The sequence below is a fragment of the Salmo trutta genome, chromosome 21 (genome assembly GCF_901001165.1).
Source record: "Salmo trutta chromosome 21, fSalTru1.1, whole genome shotgun sequence".
NCBI classification, from domain to species: Eukaryota; Metazoa; Chordata; class Actinopteri; order Salmoniformes; family Salmonidae; genus Salmo; species Salmo trutta.
This window is the reverse complement of record NC_042977.1, coordinates 37,779,693-37,799,883: the sequence shown is the minus strand read 5'-3', so window position 1 is coordinate 37,799,883 and position 20,191 is coordinate 37,779,693. Positions and strand designations below refer to the sequence as shown.

At 44.7% G+C, this 20,191-nt stretch overlaps 1 protein-coding gene across 7 annotated transcripts in view; it reads right to left on the bottom strand.

Annotated features, from left to right (window-relative positions):
• The window catches only part of LOC115157364 (ephrin type-A receptor 3-like), a 218,364-nt gene that overhangs the window by 84,308 nt on the left and 113,865 nt on the right, over window positions 1–20,191 (bottom strand). For all 7 annotated transcript variants that reach the window (XM_029705555.1, XM_029705551.1, XM_029705552.1 and 4 more), the window contains exons 6-9: window positions 12,652–12,807; window positions 3,934–4,269; window positions 1,527–1,639; window positions 883–1,045 (exon numbers count right to left, since the gene is read on the bottom strand). In XM_029705555.1, coding sequence (XP_029561415.1) covers window positions 883–1,045; window positions 1,527–1,639; window positions 3,934–4,269; window positions 12,652–12,807 — 768 coding nt within the window. The remainder of the gene's footprint in view (window positions 1–882; window positions 1,046–1,526; window positions 1,640–3,933; window positions 4,270–12,651; window positions 12,808–20,191) is intronic.

Genomic DNA, 20,191 nt, shown 5'->3' with positions numbered 1-20,191 from the left:
ACCGTAAAGCATGCAGGAGGAGGTGTGGGGGTGCTTTGTTGGTGACACTGTCTATGATTTATTTGGAATTCAAGGCACACTTAACCAGCATCGCTACCACAGCATTCTGCAGTGATACACCATCACATCTGGTTTGTGCAGAGTGGGACTATCATTTGTTTTTCAACAGGACAATGACCCAACACACCTCCAGGCTGTGTAAGGGCTATTTGACCAAGAAGGAGAGTGATGGAGTGCTGCATCAGATGACCTGGCCTCCACAATCACCCGACCTCAACCCAATTGAGATGGTTTGGGATGAGTTGGACCGCAGAGTGAAGGAAAATCAGTAAACAAGTGCTCAGCATATGTGGGAACTCCTTCAAGACTGTTGAAAAAGCATTCCAGGTGTAGCTGGTTGAGAGAATGTCAACAGTGTGCAAAGCTGTCATCAAGGCAAAGGGTGGCTACTTTGAAAAATGTAAAATCTACAAAATATTTTGATTTGTTTATCACTTTTTTGGTTACTACATGATTCCATATGTGTTATTTCATAGTTTTGATATCTTCACTATTATTAGATGGAGAAAATAGTAAAAATAAAGAAAAACACTTGAATGAGGAGGTGTGTCCAAACGTTTAACTGGTACTGTATTTAGAAACTTGTATCATTTAGAAACCATCAAATACCGTCAAAAATAAGACAAATAATGTGCTAAGATATTTTGTCCATATCGCCCAGCCCTAGGACTGCCCTAATGGAGGTGAAGAGGTAGAGGTGAGATAGAGCAGAGGTCAAAGAAGAGAGGAGAGAAGGAAGATGAAGAGAGTCAAAAAGAGGATGATAGGTGGAGACAGAGAAAAATAAAAAGACACAGCAGAGAGAGAGGAAGAGGAAGAGACCTTCGTGGCTGGTCTCCAGTTCTATCTCTCCTCCGTAGTTGCCGTATCCCCCGTCGGTTCTAGCTCGGACACGGAACACATATGTAGTACCAGGCTTTAGACCGTCTACAGTCATCACATTGGACCTGGTCTTTAGGACTGTGTAGTTCTGCTCTCTCTGGTTCTAATTGGAGAGGAAGAGAGAGAGACAGACGGAGAGCGATAGATGGAGAAAGATCGATAAATAAGAGAGAGAGATGTTAAGTGTGTGTGTGTGTGTCAGTGAGAAACCTCCTTGCAGTGCCTATGATACCTTCTCTAATGAGAGGAGCTCCACTACACTGATTAACACTGTTACTGTGGAATATTATCACTGATCCCTGCCAATAACACACACACACACCTCTCTTCTCTCGTTCTCTTCATTCACGTCCCTGTTTTATTTAGCTTGCCTGGTGCACTTGGTGGACATAAAGTTCCCTTTCGGAGCCATTCAATGTGCAGAGTGAGCTGAATCAAGTGCACTCCTGTGCTTATCAGATCCATTGAACACTGGCTAGAGAGTCCACACTGGGATTTTTAGGTCTGAGTCTGACATTAAGTAAGAAGAGAAGAGAGGGATGAGAGGAGAAGGAGATAGAAATGGGGGTGTGTATGTGACTCACCTTCTCATAATAAATGACTTCATACTCCACTATGGCTCCATTGGGTCTGTCAGGGCCCTGCCACGCCAGAGTGATACTGTCCTTACTCCTCCTCTCCTTCAGGACCACACTCACTACAGACAGAAACAGATATAGGTTAACCACACTCACTACAGACAGAAACAGACAGACAGACAGAGAGAGAGAGAGAGATATAGGTTAACCACACTCACTACAGACAGAAACAGATATAGGTTAACCACACTCACTACAGAGAGAAACAGATATAGGTTAACCACACTCACTACAGAGAGAAACAGATATAGGTTAACCACACTCACAAACAGACAGAAACAGATATAGGTTAACTACACTCACTACAGAGAGAAACAGATATAGGTTAACCACACTCACTACAGACAGAAACAGATATAGGTTAACTACACTCACTACAGACAGAAACAGATATAGGTTAACCACACTCACTACAGAGAGAAACAGATATAGATTAACCACACTCACTACAGAGAGAAACAGACAGACATAGATTTTTTTTTACATTTTAGTCATTTAGTACACTCTTATCCAGAGCAACTTACAGTAGTGAATGTATACTTTTCATAAAAAAAAAAATCCGTACTGTTCCCCCGTGGGAATCGAACCCACAACCCTGGCGTTGCAAACACTATGCTCTACCAACTGAGCCACACGGGACCATAAGATATAGGTTTACCACACTCACTACAGAGAGAGAGAAACAGATAGACAGACGGACAGACGGACAGACGGACAGACAGAGATATAGGTTAACCACACTCCCTACAGAGAGAGAAACAGACAGACAGACAGACAGACAGACAGACAGACAGACAGACAGACAGACAGACAGACAGACAGACAGACAGACAGACAGAGATATAGGTTAACCACACTCCCTACAGAGAGAGAAAAACAGACAGACAGAGTTACAGACAGATATATAGGTTAACCACACTCACTATAGAGAGAGAGAGATAGATGGAGGAAGGGGGAGAGTGGAATTTAGGGGGAGAGAAAGGAAGAAAGACTACCAGGAGAAAAGGAGAGAGACAGTGGGGGAGGAAATAGACAGAAAGAATGAGGGAAGAGAGAGACAGCGGGGAGGAAGAGAGTGAGGAAGAGAGATTTATAGATTGATTACCACTGTGCTATAATGACAGTTCTCTGCAGTGTAGAACTTAGCTAATGAAAGAACAAAGAGGGGGTCACATACTGCATGTGCACATGTGTATGTAATGACTTTGTGTGTCTGTATCTGTGCATGCGTGTGTGTGTGCACGTGTGTGTGTGCTGAGTAAGCCGATGGGTGTCAGGGGTTTCGTGGTGCACATCGCTATCTCTTCACTTTCACCCCCTCATCACAGAGTGCTCGGTGGGCACAGGTAGGAATGTGTTTGTGTGTGTGTGTGTGTGTGTGTGTGTGTGTGTGACATGTGGAGAGGAGCAGAGTGTGTGACAGCAGGGGAGACATGTGGGACTGTTAACGAGGTTAATGTCCTCTCCTCCTCTCATCGCCCCTCACCTCCTCTCCTCTCCTCCTCTCATCGCCCCTCACCTCCTCTCCTCTCCTCCTCTCATCGCCCCTCTCCTCCTCTCCTCTCCTCGCCCCTCACCTCCTCTCCCAATCCTCACCTCCGCTCCCACTCCTCTCCTCCTCTCCTCTCCTCCTCTCATCAACCCTCTCCTCCTCTCCCCCTCCTCCTCTCCCAATCATCTTCTCTCATTCCCCCTCACCTCCTCTCCCACTACTCTCCTCCTCTCCTCTCCTCCTCTCATCGCCCCTCACCTCCTCTCCCAATCCTCACCTCCGCTCCCACTCCTCTCCTCTCCTCCTCTCATCGACCCTCTCCTCCTCTCCCAATCATCTTCTCTCATTCCAACCCTCACCTCCTCTCCCACTCCTCTCGTCCTCTCCTCTCCTCCTCTCATCGACCCTCTCCTCCTCTCCCAATCATCTTCTCTCATTCCCCCTCTCCTCCTCTCCCACTCCTCTCCTTCTCTCCTCCTCTCATCACCCCTTACTGACACATCCCCCATTACTTATCATCACACTCCACGCCCCCCTCAACCTGTCCTACACACACACACACACACACACACACACACACACACACACACACACACACACACTCATTCCATGTATGTGGCTGGATCCAATGAGCAGCAAATGTAAACAAGTAGTGATTGAGAGTCTTCAGCAGAGCCTGATAAGCCTGATGCATAGCCATGAGCCCTGTGTGAGGCCACAGTGGAGAGTGTGTGCATGTGTGTGTTAGACAGTAGTCCAGTGAACATTATTGAGTGGCATTGACTGCTTCAACACTGAGGCTGCAATGTGTGTGTGTCTATATGTGAGCCTATGCATATATGTATGGCTGTGAGTTCCTACCTGTCTGGCTGGTGGTGACATTAACTATCACAGCTCCTCTGGGTGTAGGACTCAGGTCAGAAACTCCATTCAGGCTCTCAATGGTGAAGCTGTAATTGCTGTGTGGCTGCAGGTCAGTGACCATCACCATAGCCACAGAGAGACCAAACTGCCTCGGCACAAAATGGACGCTGCTACCGCAGGGCGTGCACTTCCTGCCGTCGCCGGAGCACTTCCTGCAGTGGAGGCTGTAGGTGATGTCACCTCGGCCTCCCATGTCAAGAGGGGGACTCCATTCTAGTGTGACACACGTCTCGTTGACAGTGGAGATGGGGTTCTCTGGAGCAGAACAGGGACCTGAGGAGGAGAGAGGGGCGAGATGGTGAGTGTGTGTGTGTCTATGGTGTGTCTATGGTGTGCGTATGTGTGTGTATGTGTGTGTATGCGTGTGCATGTGTGTGCATGCGTATATGCATATGTGTCCTCGTGTGTGCTGAGATGATGAATGGTGGTTCAGGCTCTGAGCTGATGACATCTCATCAACAGCAGGAGGAGTAGTGAGGCCCAGGGGGCCTGTAAAGCCTGGGCCTTTCCTGATCAGGCTGCCCAGTGGCAGGCCTCTGTAAAGGGCAGCAGGTTCGGGCCAGGGAAATAGAGGCTGCCTATCTAATGACAGCAGATGATGTGTGACAGGCAGCCTAATGTATGCCCCTTTCTCTGTCCTCCTCTCCCTTCCCCCTCACATCCTCTCCTCTCTCCCCTATCTTCCTCTCCCTTCCCCCTCACATCCTCTCCTCCTCCCTCATATCCTCTCCTCTCTCTCTCTCTCCCTTCCCCCTCACATCCTCTCCTCTCTCTCCTATCCTCCTCTCCCTTCCCCCTCTCCCCTATCTTCCTCTCCCTGCCCCCTCACATCCTCTCCTCTCTCTCTCACATCCTCTCCTCTCTCCCCTATCCTCCTATCCCTTCCCCCTCACATCCTATCCTCCTCTCCCTTCCCCCTCGCATTCTCTCCTCTCCCCTATCCTCCTCTCCCTTCTTCGTGTTCTCCTCTACTGATCTCAGCTCTTCCGTATTGTAAATTACACTCCTCTCTCACCCCTATTTCACCCCCTTTCCACCTCTTTCTAACACCTCTCCTCTCCCACATCCTGACCTATCCTCACCTTTCAACCCACCCAAAAAAGCTCATCTCCTCATCACCTCCTTCTCAGAGAGAGAGAGACAGAGATTATAGCATGTAGAAAGAGAGTGATGGAGAGATTATAGCATGTAGAAAGAGAATGATGGAGAGACAGAAAGATTATAGCATGTAGAAAGAGAGTGATGGAGAGACAGAGAGATTATAGCATGTAGAAAGAGAGTGATGGAGAGACAGAGAGATTATAGCATGTAGAAAGAGAGTGATGGAGAGACAGAGAGATTATAGCATGCAGAAAGAGAGTGATGGAGAGACAGAGAGATTATAGCATGTAGAAAGAGAGTGATGGAGAGACAGAGAGATTATAGCATGTAGAAAGAGAGTGATGGAGAGACAGAGAGATTATAGCATGTAGAAAGAGAGTGATGGAGAGACAGAGAGATTATAGCATGTGGAAAGAGAGTGATGGAGAGACAGAGATTATAGCATGTAGAAAGAGAGTGATGGAGAGACAGAGAGATTATAGCATGTGGAAAGAGAGTGATGGAGAGACAGAGAGATTATAGCATGTGGAAAGAGAGTGATGGAGAGACAGAGAGATTATAGCATGTGGAAAGAGAGTGATGGAGAGACAGAGAGATTATAGCATGTGGAAAGAGAGTGATGGAGAGACAGAGAGATTATAGCATGTAGAAAGAGAGTGATGGAGAGACAGAAGATCGAGTGAGCGACAGACATATGTACCTGTGTGTGTGTGTGTGTGTGTGTGTGTGTGTGTGTGTGTGTGTGTGTGTGTGTGTGTGTGTGTGTGTTGTGTGTGTGTGTGTGTGTGTGTGTGTGTGTGTGTGTGTGTGTGTGTGTGTGTGTGTGTGTGTGTGTGTGTGTGTGTGTGTGTGTGTGTGTGTGTGTGTGTGTGTGGTGTGTGTGTGTGTGTGTGTGTGTGTGTGTGTGTGTGTGGTGTGTGTGTGTGTGTGTGTGTGTGTGTGTGTGTGTGTGTGTGTGTGTGTGTGTGTGTGTGTGTGTGTGTGTGTGTGTGTGTGTGTGTGTGTGTGTGTGTGTGTGTGTGGTGTGTGTGTGTGTGTGTGTGTGTGGTGTGTGTGTGTGGTGTGTGTGTGTGGTGTGTGTGTGGTGTGTGTGTGTGTGTGTGTGTGTGTGTGTGTGTGTGGTGTGTGTGTGTGTGTGTGTGTGTGTGGTGTGTGTGTGTGTGTGTGTGTGGTGTGTGTGTGTGTGTGTGTGTGTGTGGTGAGGTGACATCTGCAGAAGTTGTTTCTCATTTCCAGCTGATATCCCCTGTCACATCACACCTGCTGCAACGATGTATGTGATTGATCTGGGTTTGACTCCAACACGTGTGTGTGCCTCATACTCTCTTCCTCTCTCTCTCTACCCCTCTCTACAATCGTCTCTCTACCCCCTCTACAATCCTCTCTCTCTACCCCCTCTACAATCCTCTCTCTCTCTCTCTCTCTCTACCCCTCTCTACAATCGTCTCTCTACCCCCTCTACAATCCTCTCTCTCTACCCCCTCTTACAATGCTCTCTCTCCCTCCATCCGCCTCTCTCTTCTTCTCTTCTCCCTCCCTCCCTCTCTATCTCCCTCCCTCTCTCTCTCTCTCTCTTTCTCTCCCCCTCTCTCTCTCTCTCCCCCTCTCCCTCTCTCCCTCTCGCTCCCTCTCTTTTTCTTGCTCTCCCTGTAGGAGATGCGTCAGGATGTGGTTTGTGGTTGGTGCCCCTCGATGCCCAGTATCTCTGGTAGACTCAGACAGAAAGATATAGAAACAGACTCTCTACAGGAGCATCACTAAGTATCAGAGAGTATCACTGAATCATGGTATCAGTGTCATCTGATAGAGTCAGGCTGTATCACAACCGGCCATGATTGGGAGTCCCATAGGGCGGCGCACAATAGGCCCAGCGTCGTCCGGGTTAGGGTTTGCCAGGGTAGGCCATCATTGTAAATAAGAATTTGTTCTTAACTGACTTGCCTAGTTAAATAAAGGTTAATTAAATAAGTAAAAATAAAATTGACGTACAAGGACGATGCACACAAGTTGGTGGCAGAACAAGGGGGAGTTCTTACAGAACACCAGCAAATAAAGCCTCTTTTTACATGTTGCTTATGAGTGCACTTCACACTACTTTTGGATTATAATTAGATTTTAAGGCTCGTGTGACTGTCCTGCTTAATATGTTTGTGTCATCATTGAAAATCAGCTGCATTAAAAATAAAAAAAACACTTAAACTTCAACCAGTAAAAAGGCTCTTTGATGGCTTTTGATACAGCCTATATCAATGAGGGTTAGCATTCAGCTAAGAACTGCTGCATCCAAAATAGTTATTTTGCAATCATTATAACCAAATATAATCTTAGCGACTGTTCAAGCAAGAATCAAAACATCATTGTAAGCATATGAGAAGCATATGTAAGCACTCAAAGCTATGATGTGGGCGTGCCCCAAGGGTCAATACTGGGGCCCCTCCTGTTCAGCCTGTACATAAATCATCTGCCTTCTGTCTGTACTGGGTCTGAAGTTCAAATGTATGCAGATGATACAGTGAAATATGTGCATGCAAAGAGCAAACAACAAGCTGCACAAGAACTCACTACTGTAATGGTCCAGGTTACAAAGTGGCTCAGTGACTCATGTTTGCACCTCAATGTGTAAAAAACTGTCTGCATGTTCTTCACAAAGAGGGCAACTGATGCTACTTAACCAGATGTCTATGTGTCAGAGGAGAAGCTCCACGTGGTATCTGATTTTAAGTACCTTGGCATCATACTTGATTCTAACCTCTCTTTTAAAAAGCAGGTGAAAAAGGTCATTCTAATAAGCAAATTCAACCTAGCTAATTTCCAATTTATACGAAATTGTTTGACTACAGAGGTAGCAAAACTGTACTTCAAATCTATAATACTCCTCCACTTAACATACTGCTTGACTAGTTGGTCCCAAGCTTGCTGTACATCATTAAAACTCATTCAGTCTGTCTACAAACAGGCTCTCAAAGTGCTTGATAGAAAGCCCAATAGCCATCATCACTGTTACATCCTCAGAAAGCATGAGCTCCTGAGTTGGAAAAATCTTGTGCAATACACCGACGCAAGTCTTGTATTCAAGATCTTAAATGGCCTGGCTCCCCCTCCACTCAGTACTTTTGTTAAACAGAAAACCCAAATATATGGCAGCAGATCCACAAGGTCTGCCATGAAAGGTGACTGTATAGTTCCCTTAAGGAAAAGCACATTTAGTCAATCTGCTTTCTCTGTGAGAGCTTCCCATGTTTGGAATACACTGCCATCAGACACATAACTGCACCACCTATCACACTTTCACAAAAAAAACATGAAGACATGGCTAAAGGCCAATCAGATTTGTGAACATAATCCCTAGCTGTGTATTGCCGCTTTCCATGTTGTCTGTAGCTTGTGAGGTGTGGAAACACTTTGTTGCTTTTATGGATTTTGTCTTGTTGCTTTTTGTGCTATGTTGCTCTGTCTGCATGCTACGTCTTGCTTGTCCGATGTTGCTCTGCGTGTGCTCACTGCTCAACGATTGTCTGTATTTTTATTGAAATTGTTTTTAATAACCTGCCCAGGGGCTGCGGTTGAAAATTAGCCGGCTGGCTGAAACCGGCACTTTTACTGAAACGTTGATTAATGTAAAAATAAAAATAAACTCATACTCAAAAAAGTTATTTTGCTTAGAAGTAATAAAAATGTAAATCTAGACTATTTTGAATGGGGGCAGATGGCGATGGCTTTTTTACTGCAGCCAAGATTCGTGCGCATCTGTTCTTGACGTCAGCGTGTCATGTACTGGAAAAGGGTCTATAGGATCAGACGGACAAACTAAAGTGATGTCAAGGAGAGCAGTGATATATGTGACCCGATTCAGGAAACTAGGCGTATGTCGCAAGTCACGACTTCACAGGAGAGCCGTTTGAATGTAAAAAATATTTCTAACATGTGATCTTTCATGTGCCTTAATAACAAACTTGTATGCCATCTGTAAATACAAATGAAATTGTTAAATTACCAGCCTTGTTGGTTAAGCCACAAAAAAAGGAAGCAACCTTCCTGCTAGCCATGATTGGCTGAGATAGTGAGTGGGCTGGACATCCCGAGAGGGGAGTTCGGATTGGTCTGTCATATTGAAGGCTTCTGTCTATTTGAGCTCGTCAGTCTGTGTTGATAATCCTGTCGAATGCCGCTTTTTTTTTAAATGTGTAGTGGAGCTGCATAAGTGTTGCTCTCCACCTTTTGGAGGATCGAGTTTTGAAATCAGTGGAATTAGAGTATGATAGGTAAAGAGATAGAGAAAACACCTGTCTCTTGATTACATCTTCAAACTAAGGGCAACCGTGGTATGGCGTTCCTGACAGGGAGACGCATCCATCATGCATGATGATGTATACAGGTAAGATAGTCTAGCGTCATCTAGCTACATTTTCAGATATTACACATTTCTAATTTTGACATTTCAAGCTAAAGTGTACTGTTAGCTAGCTAGCTAACGTTAGCTGGCTGTCTCCCTACCTGACGTTCCCAGAGCCTTTTGCTTTTCTAGTTATAGCCTAATGTTAGCTACGTAACATTGGACCTGGTTGGTTAGGTCCCAGCACTGTGGCATTGTTGGCACTTTGTTCATTGTTGTTTAACTAGCTAACGTTCACTGGCTGGCTCGTTAGCTAACGTTACGTGACGTGTACAACACCCGTTGAATATGGCCGGTGTCAGTAAACGTCTGCAAAAAAAACGTAATGTAATTGTTGCGAGCAGAGCTAGTTAGGCTGTTTTCATGTTATCCAGAAGCAAACAAATCATCGGCCAGAGCATGCACTCCGAGAGCAAAAAAAGATGTGTGGGGCTAAAGTTGAAGAGGGTGTAAACGATGCTGAATGGGTGTTGACAAAGAGGAGCTCTTCACAAGATACCAAAACATTCAAAGGTGATTTTTTCAAAAGTGAGTTTACAAGTTGATTAACTTTCAAAGCAGAATGACTTTCCCATCAAATCAAATCAAATGTTATTTGTCACATACACATGGTTAGCAGATGTTAATGCAAGTGTAGCGAAATGCTTGTGCTTCTAGTTCCGACCATGGAGTAATATCTAACAAGTAATCTAACAATTTCACAACAACTACCTTACACACACTTATACAAGTGTAAATGAATGAATAAGAATATGTACATACAAATATATGGATGAGTGATGGCCGAACGACATAGGCAAGATGCAGTAGATAGTATAGAGTACAGTATATACATATGAGATGAGTAATGTAGGGTATGTAAACATTATATAAAGTGGCATTGTTTAAAGTGGCTAGTGATACATTTATTACATCCAATTTTTAATTATTAAAGTGGCTAGAGATGAGTCAGTATGTTGGCAGCAGCCACTCAATGTTAGTGATGGCTGTTTTAACAGTCTGATGGCCTTGAGATAGAAGCTGTTTTTCAGTCTCTCGGTCCCAGCTTTGATGCACCTGTACTGACCTCGCCTTCTGGGTGATAGCAGGGTGAACAGGCAGTGGCTCGGGTGGTTGTTGTCCTTGATAATCTTTTTGGCCTTCCTGTGACATCGGGTGGTGTCGGTGTTCTGGAGGGCAGGTAGTTTGCCCCCGGTGATGCGTTGTGCAGACCTCACTACCCACTGGAGAGCCTTACGGTTGTGGGCGGAGCAGCTGCCGTACCAGGCGGCGATACTGCCCGAAAGGATGCTCTCGATTGTGTATCTGTAAAAGTTTGTGAGTGTTTTTGTGACAAACCAAATTTCTTCAGTCTCCTGAGGTTGAAGAGGCGCTGCTGCGCCTTCTTCACCACGCTGTCTGTGTGGGTGGACCATTTCATTTTGTCCGTGATGTGTACGCCGAGGAACTTAAAACTTTCCACCTTCTCCACTACTGTCCCGTGGATGTTGATAGGGGGGTGCTCCCTCTTCTGTTTCCTGAAGTCCATGATCATCTCCTTTGTTTTGTTGACATTGAGTGTGAGGTTATTTTCCTGACACCACACTCCGAGGGCCCTCACCTCCTCCCTGTAGGCCGTCTCGTCGTTGCTGGTAATCAGCCAACCACTGTAGTGTCGTCTGCAAACTTGATGATTGGGTTGGAGGGGTGCATGGGTGAACAGGGAGTCATGGGTGAACAGGGAGTACAGGAGAGGGCTGAGAACACACCCTTTTGGGGCCCCAGTGTTGAGGATCAGCAGGGTGGAGATGTTGTTTCCTACCCTCACCACCTGGGGGCAGCCCGTCAGGAAGTCCAGGACCAAGTTGCACAGGGTGGGGTCAAGACCCAGGGTCTCGAGCTTAATGACGAGTTTGGAGGGTACTATGGTGTTAAATGCTGAGCTGTAGTTGATGAACAGCATTCTTACATAGGTATTCCTTTTGTCCAGATGGGTTAGGGCAGTGTGCAGTGTGATTGCGATTGCGTCGTCTGTAGACATATTGGGGCGGTAAGCAAATTGAAGTGGGTCTAGGGTGACAGGTAGGGTGGAGGTGATATGGTCCTTGACTAGTCTCTCAAAGCACTTCATGATGACGGAAGTGAGTGCTACAGGGCAGTAGTCATTTAACTCAGTTACCTTAGCTTTCTTGGGAACAGGAACAATGGTGGCCCTCTTGAAGCATGTGGGAACAGCAGACTGGGATAAGGATTGATTGAATATGTCCGTAAACACACCAGCCAGCTGGTCTGCGCATGCTCTGAGGACGCGGCTAGGGATGCCGTCTGGGCCGGCAGCCTTGCGAGGGTTAACACGTTTAAATATTTTACTCACGTTGGCTGCAGTGAAGGAGAGCCCGCAGGTTTTGGTAATGGCTGTGTCGGTGGCACTGTATTGTCCTCAAAGCGAGCAAAGAAGTTGTTTGGTTTGTCTGGGAGCAAGACATCGTGGTCTACGACGGGGATGGTTTTCTTTTTATAATCCGTGATTGACTGTAGACCCTGCCACATACCTCTCGTGTCTGAGCCATTGAATTGCGACTCTACTCTATACTGACGCTTAGCTTGTTTGAATGCCTTGCGGAGGGAATAGCTACACTGTTTGAATTCGGTCATGTTTCCGGTCGCCTTGCCCTGATTAAAAGCAGTGGTTCGCGCTTTCAGTTTTGCACAAATGCTGCCATCAAGCCACGGTTTCTGGTTGGGGAATGTTTTAATAGTCGCTGTGGGTACAACATCACCGATGCACTTGCTAATAAACTCGCTCACCGAATCATCGTATTCATCAATGTTATTGTCCGACGTTATGCAGTGTATAATATACAATTTTGTAGCTCTGAGTCTCTACTTTTATCCAATGTAAAAACACAATTTTACATTTTGTTACATAATACTGAATTCAGGTGGTGAGTCAGATATGTATATAAAGAGCTCTCTGTGAATGAATACTTTTACAAAAGGCACTATGTCAATGAAATGACAATGGACTCAACTGATGATTTATGGAAGTGCTTGTCTACAAGTGTGTCAAGGTGAGTGTGCATGTGTGTTCTTGCGTGTATGTGTGTTCTTGCCTTTGTGTGTGTGTGTGTGTGTGTGTGTGTGTGTGTGTGTGTGTGTGTGTGTGTGTGTGTGTTACTCACGTGTGCAAGCCATGGAGCGTGGGTCCGTCTCTGCGCGGTGGAAGCCTTTCTCACACACACACTCAGAGGCTCTCTCCAGGTGGGAGGAGCTATGTGACGGGCATTTTGTGCAGTAGGCGTCGGTCGCTGAGGCCTTGTAGGAGCCTGGTCTGCACGCTGGAGAGAGGAAACCAAGAAAACACAGGCTTACAAATCTGCCACAACACATGGTCTACAAGGTAAGACAGAGGAGGGAACTGGAAAACACAAGGTTACAAATAAGACAAAGATCCTTTGATTTCTATATTTCTATGGGGTCTACAACCTGAAGTGTGTAAACACCACTGAAGGTGCTGTAACACTACTGATGGTGATGTAACACTACTGAAGGTTCTGTACCACTACTAAAGGTGATGTACAACTACTGAAGGTGCTGTACAACTACTGAAGGTGCTGTACCACTGCTGAAGGTGTTGTAACACTACTGAAGATGCTGTACGACTACTGAAGGTGCTGTACCACTACTGAATTTGCTGTAACACTACTGAATTTGCTGTAACACTACTGAATTTGCTGTAACACTACTGAAGGTGCAGTAACACTCTGAAAGTTCTGTAACACTAATGAAGGTGCTGTACCACTACTGAAGGTGCTGTACCACTACTGAAGTAGCTGTACCACTACTGAAAGTGCTGTAACACTACTGAATTTGCTGTAACACTACTGAAAGTGCTGTAACACTACTGAATTTGCTGTAACACTACTGAAAATGCTGTAACATACTGAAGGTGCTGTACAACTACTGAAGGTGCTGTACCACTGCTGAAGGTGATGTAACACTACTGAAGGTGCTGTAACACTACTGAATTTGCTGTAACACTACTGAAGGTGCAGTAACACTCTGAAAGTTCTGTAACACTACTGAAGGTGCTGTACCACTACTGAAGGTGCTGTACCACTACTGAAGGTGCTGTACCACTACTGAAAGTGCTGTAACACTACTGAATTTGCTGTAACACTACTGAAAGTGCTGTAACACTACTGAATTTGCTGTAACACTACTGAATTTGCTGTAACACTACTGAATTTGCTGTAACACTACTGAAAGTGCTGTAACACTACTGAATTTGCTGTAACACTACTGAAAATGCTGTAACATACTGAAGGTGCTGTACAACTACTGAAGGTGCTGTACCACTGCTGAAGGTGATGTAACACTACTGAAGGTGCTGTACCACTACTGAAGGTGCTTTAACATACTGAAGGTGCTGTAACACTACTGAAGGTTCTGTACCACTAGTTAAGGTGCTGTAACACTACTGAAGGGCCTGTACCAATAGTTAGGGTGCTGTACCACTACTGAAGGTTCTGTACCACTAGTTAAGGTGCTGTAACACTACTGAATGGCCTGTACCACTAGTTAAGGTGCTGTAACACTACTGAAGGTTCTGTACCACTAGTTAAGGTGCTGTAACATACTGAAGGTTCTGTACCACTAGTTAAGGTGCTGTAACACTACTGAAGGGCCTGTACCACTAGTTAAGGTGCTGTAACACTACTGAAGGGCCTGTACCACTACTGAAGGTGCTGTACCACTACTGAAGGTGCTGTACCCCTTCTGAAGATTATGTACCACTACTGAAGGTGCTGTACCACTACTGAAGGTGCTGTACCACTACTGAAGGTCCTGTACCACTACTGAAGGTGCTGTACCACTACTGAAGGAGCTGTGCCACTTCTGAAGGTTCTGTACCACTACTGAAGGTCCTGTACCACTACTGAAGGTGCTGTACCACTACTGAAGGTTCTGTACCACTAGTGAAGATGCTGTAACACTTTGGATAAAAGTGTCTGCTAAACGGTACATACAGTGCATTCGGAAAGTATTCAGACCCCTTGACTTTTTTCACATTTTGTTACGCTACAGCCTTATTCTAAAATGGATTAAATAAATGTTTTTCTCATCAATCTACACACAATACCCCATAATGACTAAGCGAAAACAGGATTTTAGAAATGGTTGGAAATGTATTAAAAATAAAAACTGAAATACCTTATTTATATAGGTATTCAGACCCTTTGCTATGAGACTCGAAATTGAGCTCAGGTGCATCCTGTTTCCATTGATCATCCTTGAGATATTTCTACAACTTGATTGGAGTCCACCAGTGGTCAATGCAATTGATTGGACATGATTTGGAAAGGTACACATCTGTCTTTATAAGGTCCCCACAGTTGACAGTGCATATCAGAGCAAAAACCAAGCCATGAGGTTGAAAGAATTATCCGTAGAGCTCCAAGACAGGATTGTGTCAAGGCACAGCTCTGGGGAAGGGTACCAAAAAATGTCTGCAGCATTGAAGGTCCCCAAGAACACAGTGGCCTCCCTCCATCCTTTTTAAATGGAAGAAGTTTGAAACCACCAACACTCTTCCTAGAGCTGGTCGCCTGGCCAAACTGAGCAATCGGGGGAGAAGGACCTTGGTCAGAGAGGTGACTAAGTACCCGATGGTCACTCTGACAGAGCTCCACAGTTCCTCTGTGGAGATGGGAGAACCTTCCAGAAGGACAACCATCTATGCAGCACTTCACGAATCAGGCCTTTATGGTAGAGTGGCCAGACGGAAGACACTCCTAAGGAAAAGGCACATGACAGCCAGTTTGGAGTTTGCCAAAAGGCACCTAAAGGACTCTCAGACCATGAGAAACAAGATTCTCTGGTCTGATGAAACCAAGATTGAACTCTTTGGCCTGAATGCCAAGCTTCACTTCTGGAGGAAACCTGGCACCACCCCTACAGTGAAGCATGGTTGTGGCAGATTCATGCTGTGAGGATGTTTTTCAGCGGCAGGGACTGGGAGACTAGTCAGTATTGAGGGAAAGATGAACTGAGCAAAGTACAGAGATCCTTGATGAAAACCTGCTCCAAAGAGCTCAGGACCTCAGACTGGGGCGAAAGCTCACCTTGCAACAGGACAATGACCCTAAGCACATAGCCAAGACAATGCAGGAGTGGCTTCGGGATAAGTCTCTGAATGTCCTTGAGTGGCCCAGCCAGAGCATGGACTTGAACTCAATCGAACATCTCTGGAGAGAACTGAAAATGTCTGTGCAGAGACGAACGGGAGAAACTCCCCAAAAACAGGTGTGCCAAGCTCGTAGCGTCATACCCAAGAAGACTCGAGGCTGTAATCGCTGTCAAAGGTGTTTCAACAAAGTACTGAGTAAATGGTCTGAATACTTATGTAAATATTTCAGTTATATTTATTTGGTTTTTGCTTTGTCATTACATGGTATTGTATGTAGATTGATAAGGGCAAAAAACGATTTAATCCAGTTTAGAATAAGGCTGTAATGTAACAAAATGTGGAAAAAGTCAAGGGGTCTGAATAATTTCCGAATGGGGTGATTATTATGGGGTGATTATTCTCCTCTGAAGAGAACATGTCCTATCCACAGTCTGGAGATTGAGGGTGTTGGAAACGCAATTCCATAGATGCTTTGTGTGTGTCTGCAGATGGATCAATGCCATGATGGATTCCTTTGGGTTCTGATTGCGTGTGACGAGCGTGTGTGCGTGTTTAGTGTGTGTTGATTGCGTGTGTCGAAGGTGCTGAAGGCCATGGATTTAATCAAGCAACGAGTCGTTCGCCTCGGCACTGCTGTAAATTACCTTCCTTCCTCTCACACACACACACACACACACACACACACACACACACACACACACACACACACACACACACACACACACACACACACACACACACACACACACACACACACACACACACACACACACACACACAGACCATCACCGAGTGAGCTGCAACTCAGGAAATAGTAGGAACTGAGCTACCAATGCCTCTCAATGCAAACAAAAAGAAGGCACATTCACATCATGTGACCAAGTAGTATCCATTTATTCACTCAAACACACATACCATCAGACTGCAACATAACTAACCTCACCTAAAAAGACACATTACCTAGCAGAACACAATTAACAGGAGAGAGAAAAAGAGAGAGAGCAGGGAAAAAACTGAAGAAGAGAGAGAGGGGAGAAAAAGAGAAATAGGAGGAGAACGGACCTGTGCCAGAACTAAAATGTTGAGAAAAGGCCTAAAGAGACTCATTGTTTACATGTCCCTTCTACTCTCTCTTATTAAATCACTAATGTTCATTCATTTAGTCTCTTCTACTCTCTCTTACTAAATCACTAATGATCATTAATTTAGTCTCTTCTACTCTCTTATTAAATCACAAATGTTCATTAATTTAGTCTCTTCTACCCTCTCTTATTAAATCATTAATGTTCATTAATTTAGTCTCTCTGGCTTATCCAGCTGTATTTTGGCCATATTTAGGAAAATAATGAATCATAGGGGAGCTAAGTCCACTAGCACAGTCCCATATGGACCTTAGCACTGCCTGTGTGTACAAGTGTGTCTTTTTCCGTCAGGGAAGACGGGAGCACAGAAGGGACCGTGGCCCAATCTTCTCTGGCAAATAAAAAGCCCACACACACACGTCAGTGCAGAGTAGAGTGGTTTTAGTCTACACAGCCTCAGTGGTACTGCAAGGCGGTTTTGATCAGGCAGCTGTAAGGACGCCAGGCCTGGCACGAGGCCCCCTGTCTGTCTCTGTCTTTCTATCTATCTGTCTGTCTGCAGCAGCTTTGAGGTCCTTTGTGTCCCTGTTCCAGAACCAGAACTCTCCGGAAGAAAAACGTCCCAGGAGAAAAGCCGCTTTTCCATGCCGGTCCGCAGCCTAGCCAACAGCTGACAGGACACACACACACACACACACACACACACACACACACACACACACACACACACACACACACACACACACACACACACACACACACACACACACACACACACACACATACACACATACACACACACACACACTCACCTAGTTATATGAGCCAAGATCTAACAGGAAAGACAGAGGAAGGAGAGAAAAGGGCCCTAGAGAGTTCTCTCTCTGGTACACACACACATACAGTGCCTTGCAAAAGTATTAACCCACATTGGCATTTTTCCTATTTTGTTGCATTACAACCTGTAATTTATAATTATTTTTATTTGAATTTCATGTAATTTACATGAAATTCCAAAACTCACGGACCAGGCAAGGAGGGCATTAATCAGAGAGGCAACAACGATACCAAAGATAACCCTGAAGGAGATGCAAAGCTCCACAGCGGACACTGAAGTATCTGTCCATAGGACCACTTTAAGCCGTACGCTCCACAGAGCTAGGCTTTACGTAAAGAGTGGACAGAAAAAAGCCATTGCTTAAAACCTGTTATGGATAGGGGGCAGTATTTTCACGGCCGGATAAAAAACGTACCCGATTTAATCTGATTATTACTCCTGCCCAGAAACTAGAATATGCATATAATTATTAGTTTTGGATAGAAAACACTCCAAAGTTTCTAAAACTGTTTGAATGGTGTCTGTGAGTATAACAGAACTCATTTGGCAGGCCAAAACATGAGAAGATTCTGTTCAGGAAGTACCCTGTCTGACCATTTCTTCCCCTTCTTGATTATCTCTATCCATTACAAAGGATCTCTGCTGTTACGTGACACTTCCTACGGCTTCCATGGGCTCTCAGAGCCCGGGAAAAAGCTGAATGATGTACTTACAAGCCCTGGCTGAAACACACGAGCGCTTTTGCTAAGTGGTCTATCAGCGGACAAAGGGCTTCATGCTCGTGCACGATACGACACCATGATTTTATTCTATCGTCTCTGAACGGATTCAACGACTTCCGGTCGGAATATTATCGCTTTTTTTACGAGAAAATTTGCATAAAAATTTATTTTAAACAGCGGTTGACATGCTTCGAAGTACGGTAATGAAATATTTAGAAATCTTTTGTCACGAAATGCGCCATGCGCGTGACCCTTATTTACCATTCGGATAGTGTCTAGAACGCACGAACAAAACGCCGCTGTTGGAACATAACTATGGATTATTTTGGACCAAACCAACATTTGTTATTGAAGTAGAAGTCCTGGGAGTGCATTCTGACGAAGAACAGCAAAGGTAATAACATTTTTCTTATAGTAAATCTGACTTTGGTGAGTGCTAAACTTGCTGGGTGTCTAAATAGCTAGCCCTGTGATGCCGGGCTATCTACTGAGAATATTGTAAAATGTGCTTTCACCGAAAAGCTATTTTAAAATCGGACATATCGAGTGCATAGAGGAGTTCTGTATCTATAATTCTTAAAATAATTGTTATGTTTTTTGTGAACGTTTATCGTGAGTAATTTAGTAAATTCACCGGAGGTTTGCGGGGGTTATGCTAGTTCTGAACGTCACATGCTAATGTAAAAAAGCTGGTTTTTGATATAAATATGAACTTGATTGAACAAAACATGCATGCTTTGTATAACATAATGTCCTAGGGTTGTCATCTGATGAAGATCATCAAAGGTTAGTGCTGCATTTAGCTGTGGTTTTGTTTTTTGTGACATTATAGGCTAGCTTGAAAAATGGGTGTCTGATTATTTCTGGCTGGGTACTCTGCTGACATAATCTAATGTTTTGCATTCGCTGTAAAGCCTTTTTGAAATCGGACAGTGTGGTTAGATTAACGAGAGTCTTGTCTTTAAAATGCTGTAAAATAGTCATATGTTTGAAAAATTGAAGTTTTCGGATTTTAGAGGAATTTGTATTTCGTGCCACGCCCATTATTGGATATTGGAGCAGGTGTTCCGCTAGCGGAACATCTAGATGTAAGAGGTTAAAGAAAAAAAAGAAAAAAAAACATGTTTGGTGATCACCAAAAGGTAAGTGAGAGACTCCCCAAACATATGGAAGAAGGTACTCTGGTCAGATGAGACTAAAATTGAGCTTTTTTGCCATCAAGGAAAACGCTATGTCTGGCGCAAACCCAACACCTCTCATCACCCCGAGAACAACATCCCCACAGTGAAGGATGTTGGTGGCAGCATCATGCTGTGGGGATGTTTTTCATCGGCAGGGACTGGGAAACTGGTTAGAATTGAAGGAATGATGGATGGCGCTAAATACAGGGAAATTCCTGAGGGAAACCTGTTTTAGTCTTCCAGAGATTTGAGACTGGGACAGAGGTTCACCTTCCAGCAGGACAATGACCCTAAGCATACTGCTAAAGCAACAATCAGGTGTTTTAAGGGGAAATATTTAAATGTCTTGGAAAGTTCTTGTCAAAGCCCAGACCTCAATCCAATTGAGAATCTGTGGTATGGCCTAAATATTGATGTACACCAGCAGAACACATCCAACTTGAAGGAGCTGGAGCAGTTTTGTCATGAAGAATGGCCAAAATCCCAGTGGCTAAATGTGCCAAGCTTATAGAGACTTGCAGCTGTAATTGCTGCAAAAGGTGGCTCTATAAAGGATTGACTTTGGAGGGGGTGAATAGTTATGCACTCTCAAGTTTTCTAATTTTGTGTCTTATTTCTTATTTGTTTCATAATAAAGAATATTTCGCATCTTCAAAGTGGTAGGCATGTTGTGTAAATCAAATGATACAAACCCCCCGAAAATCAATTT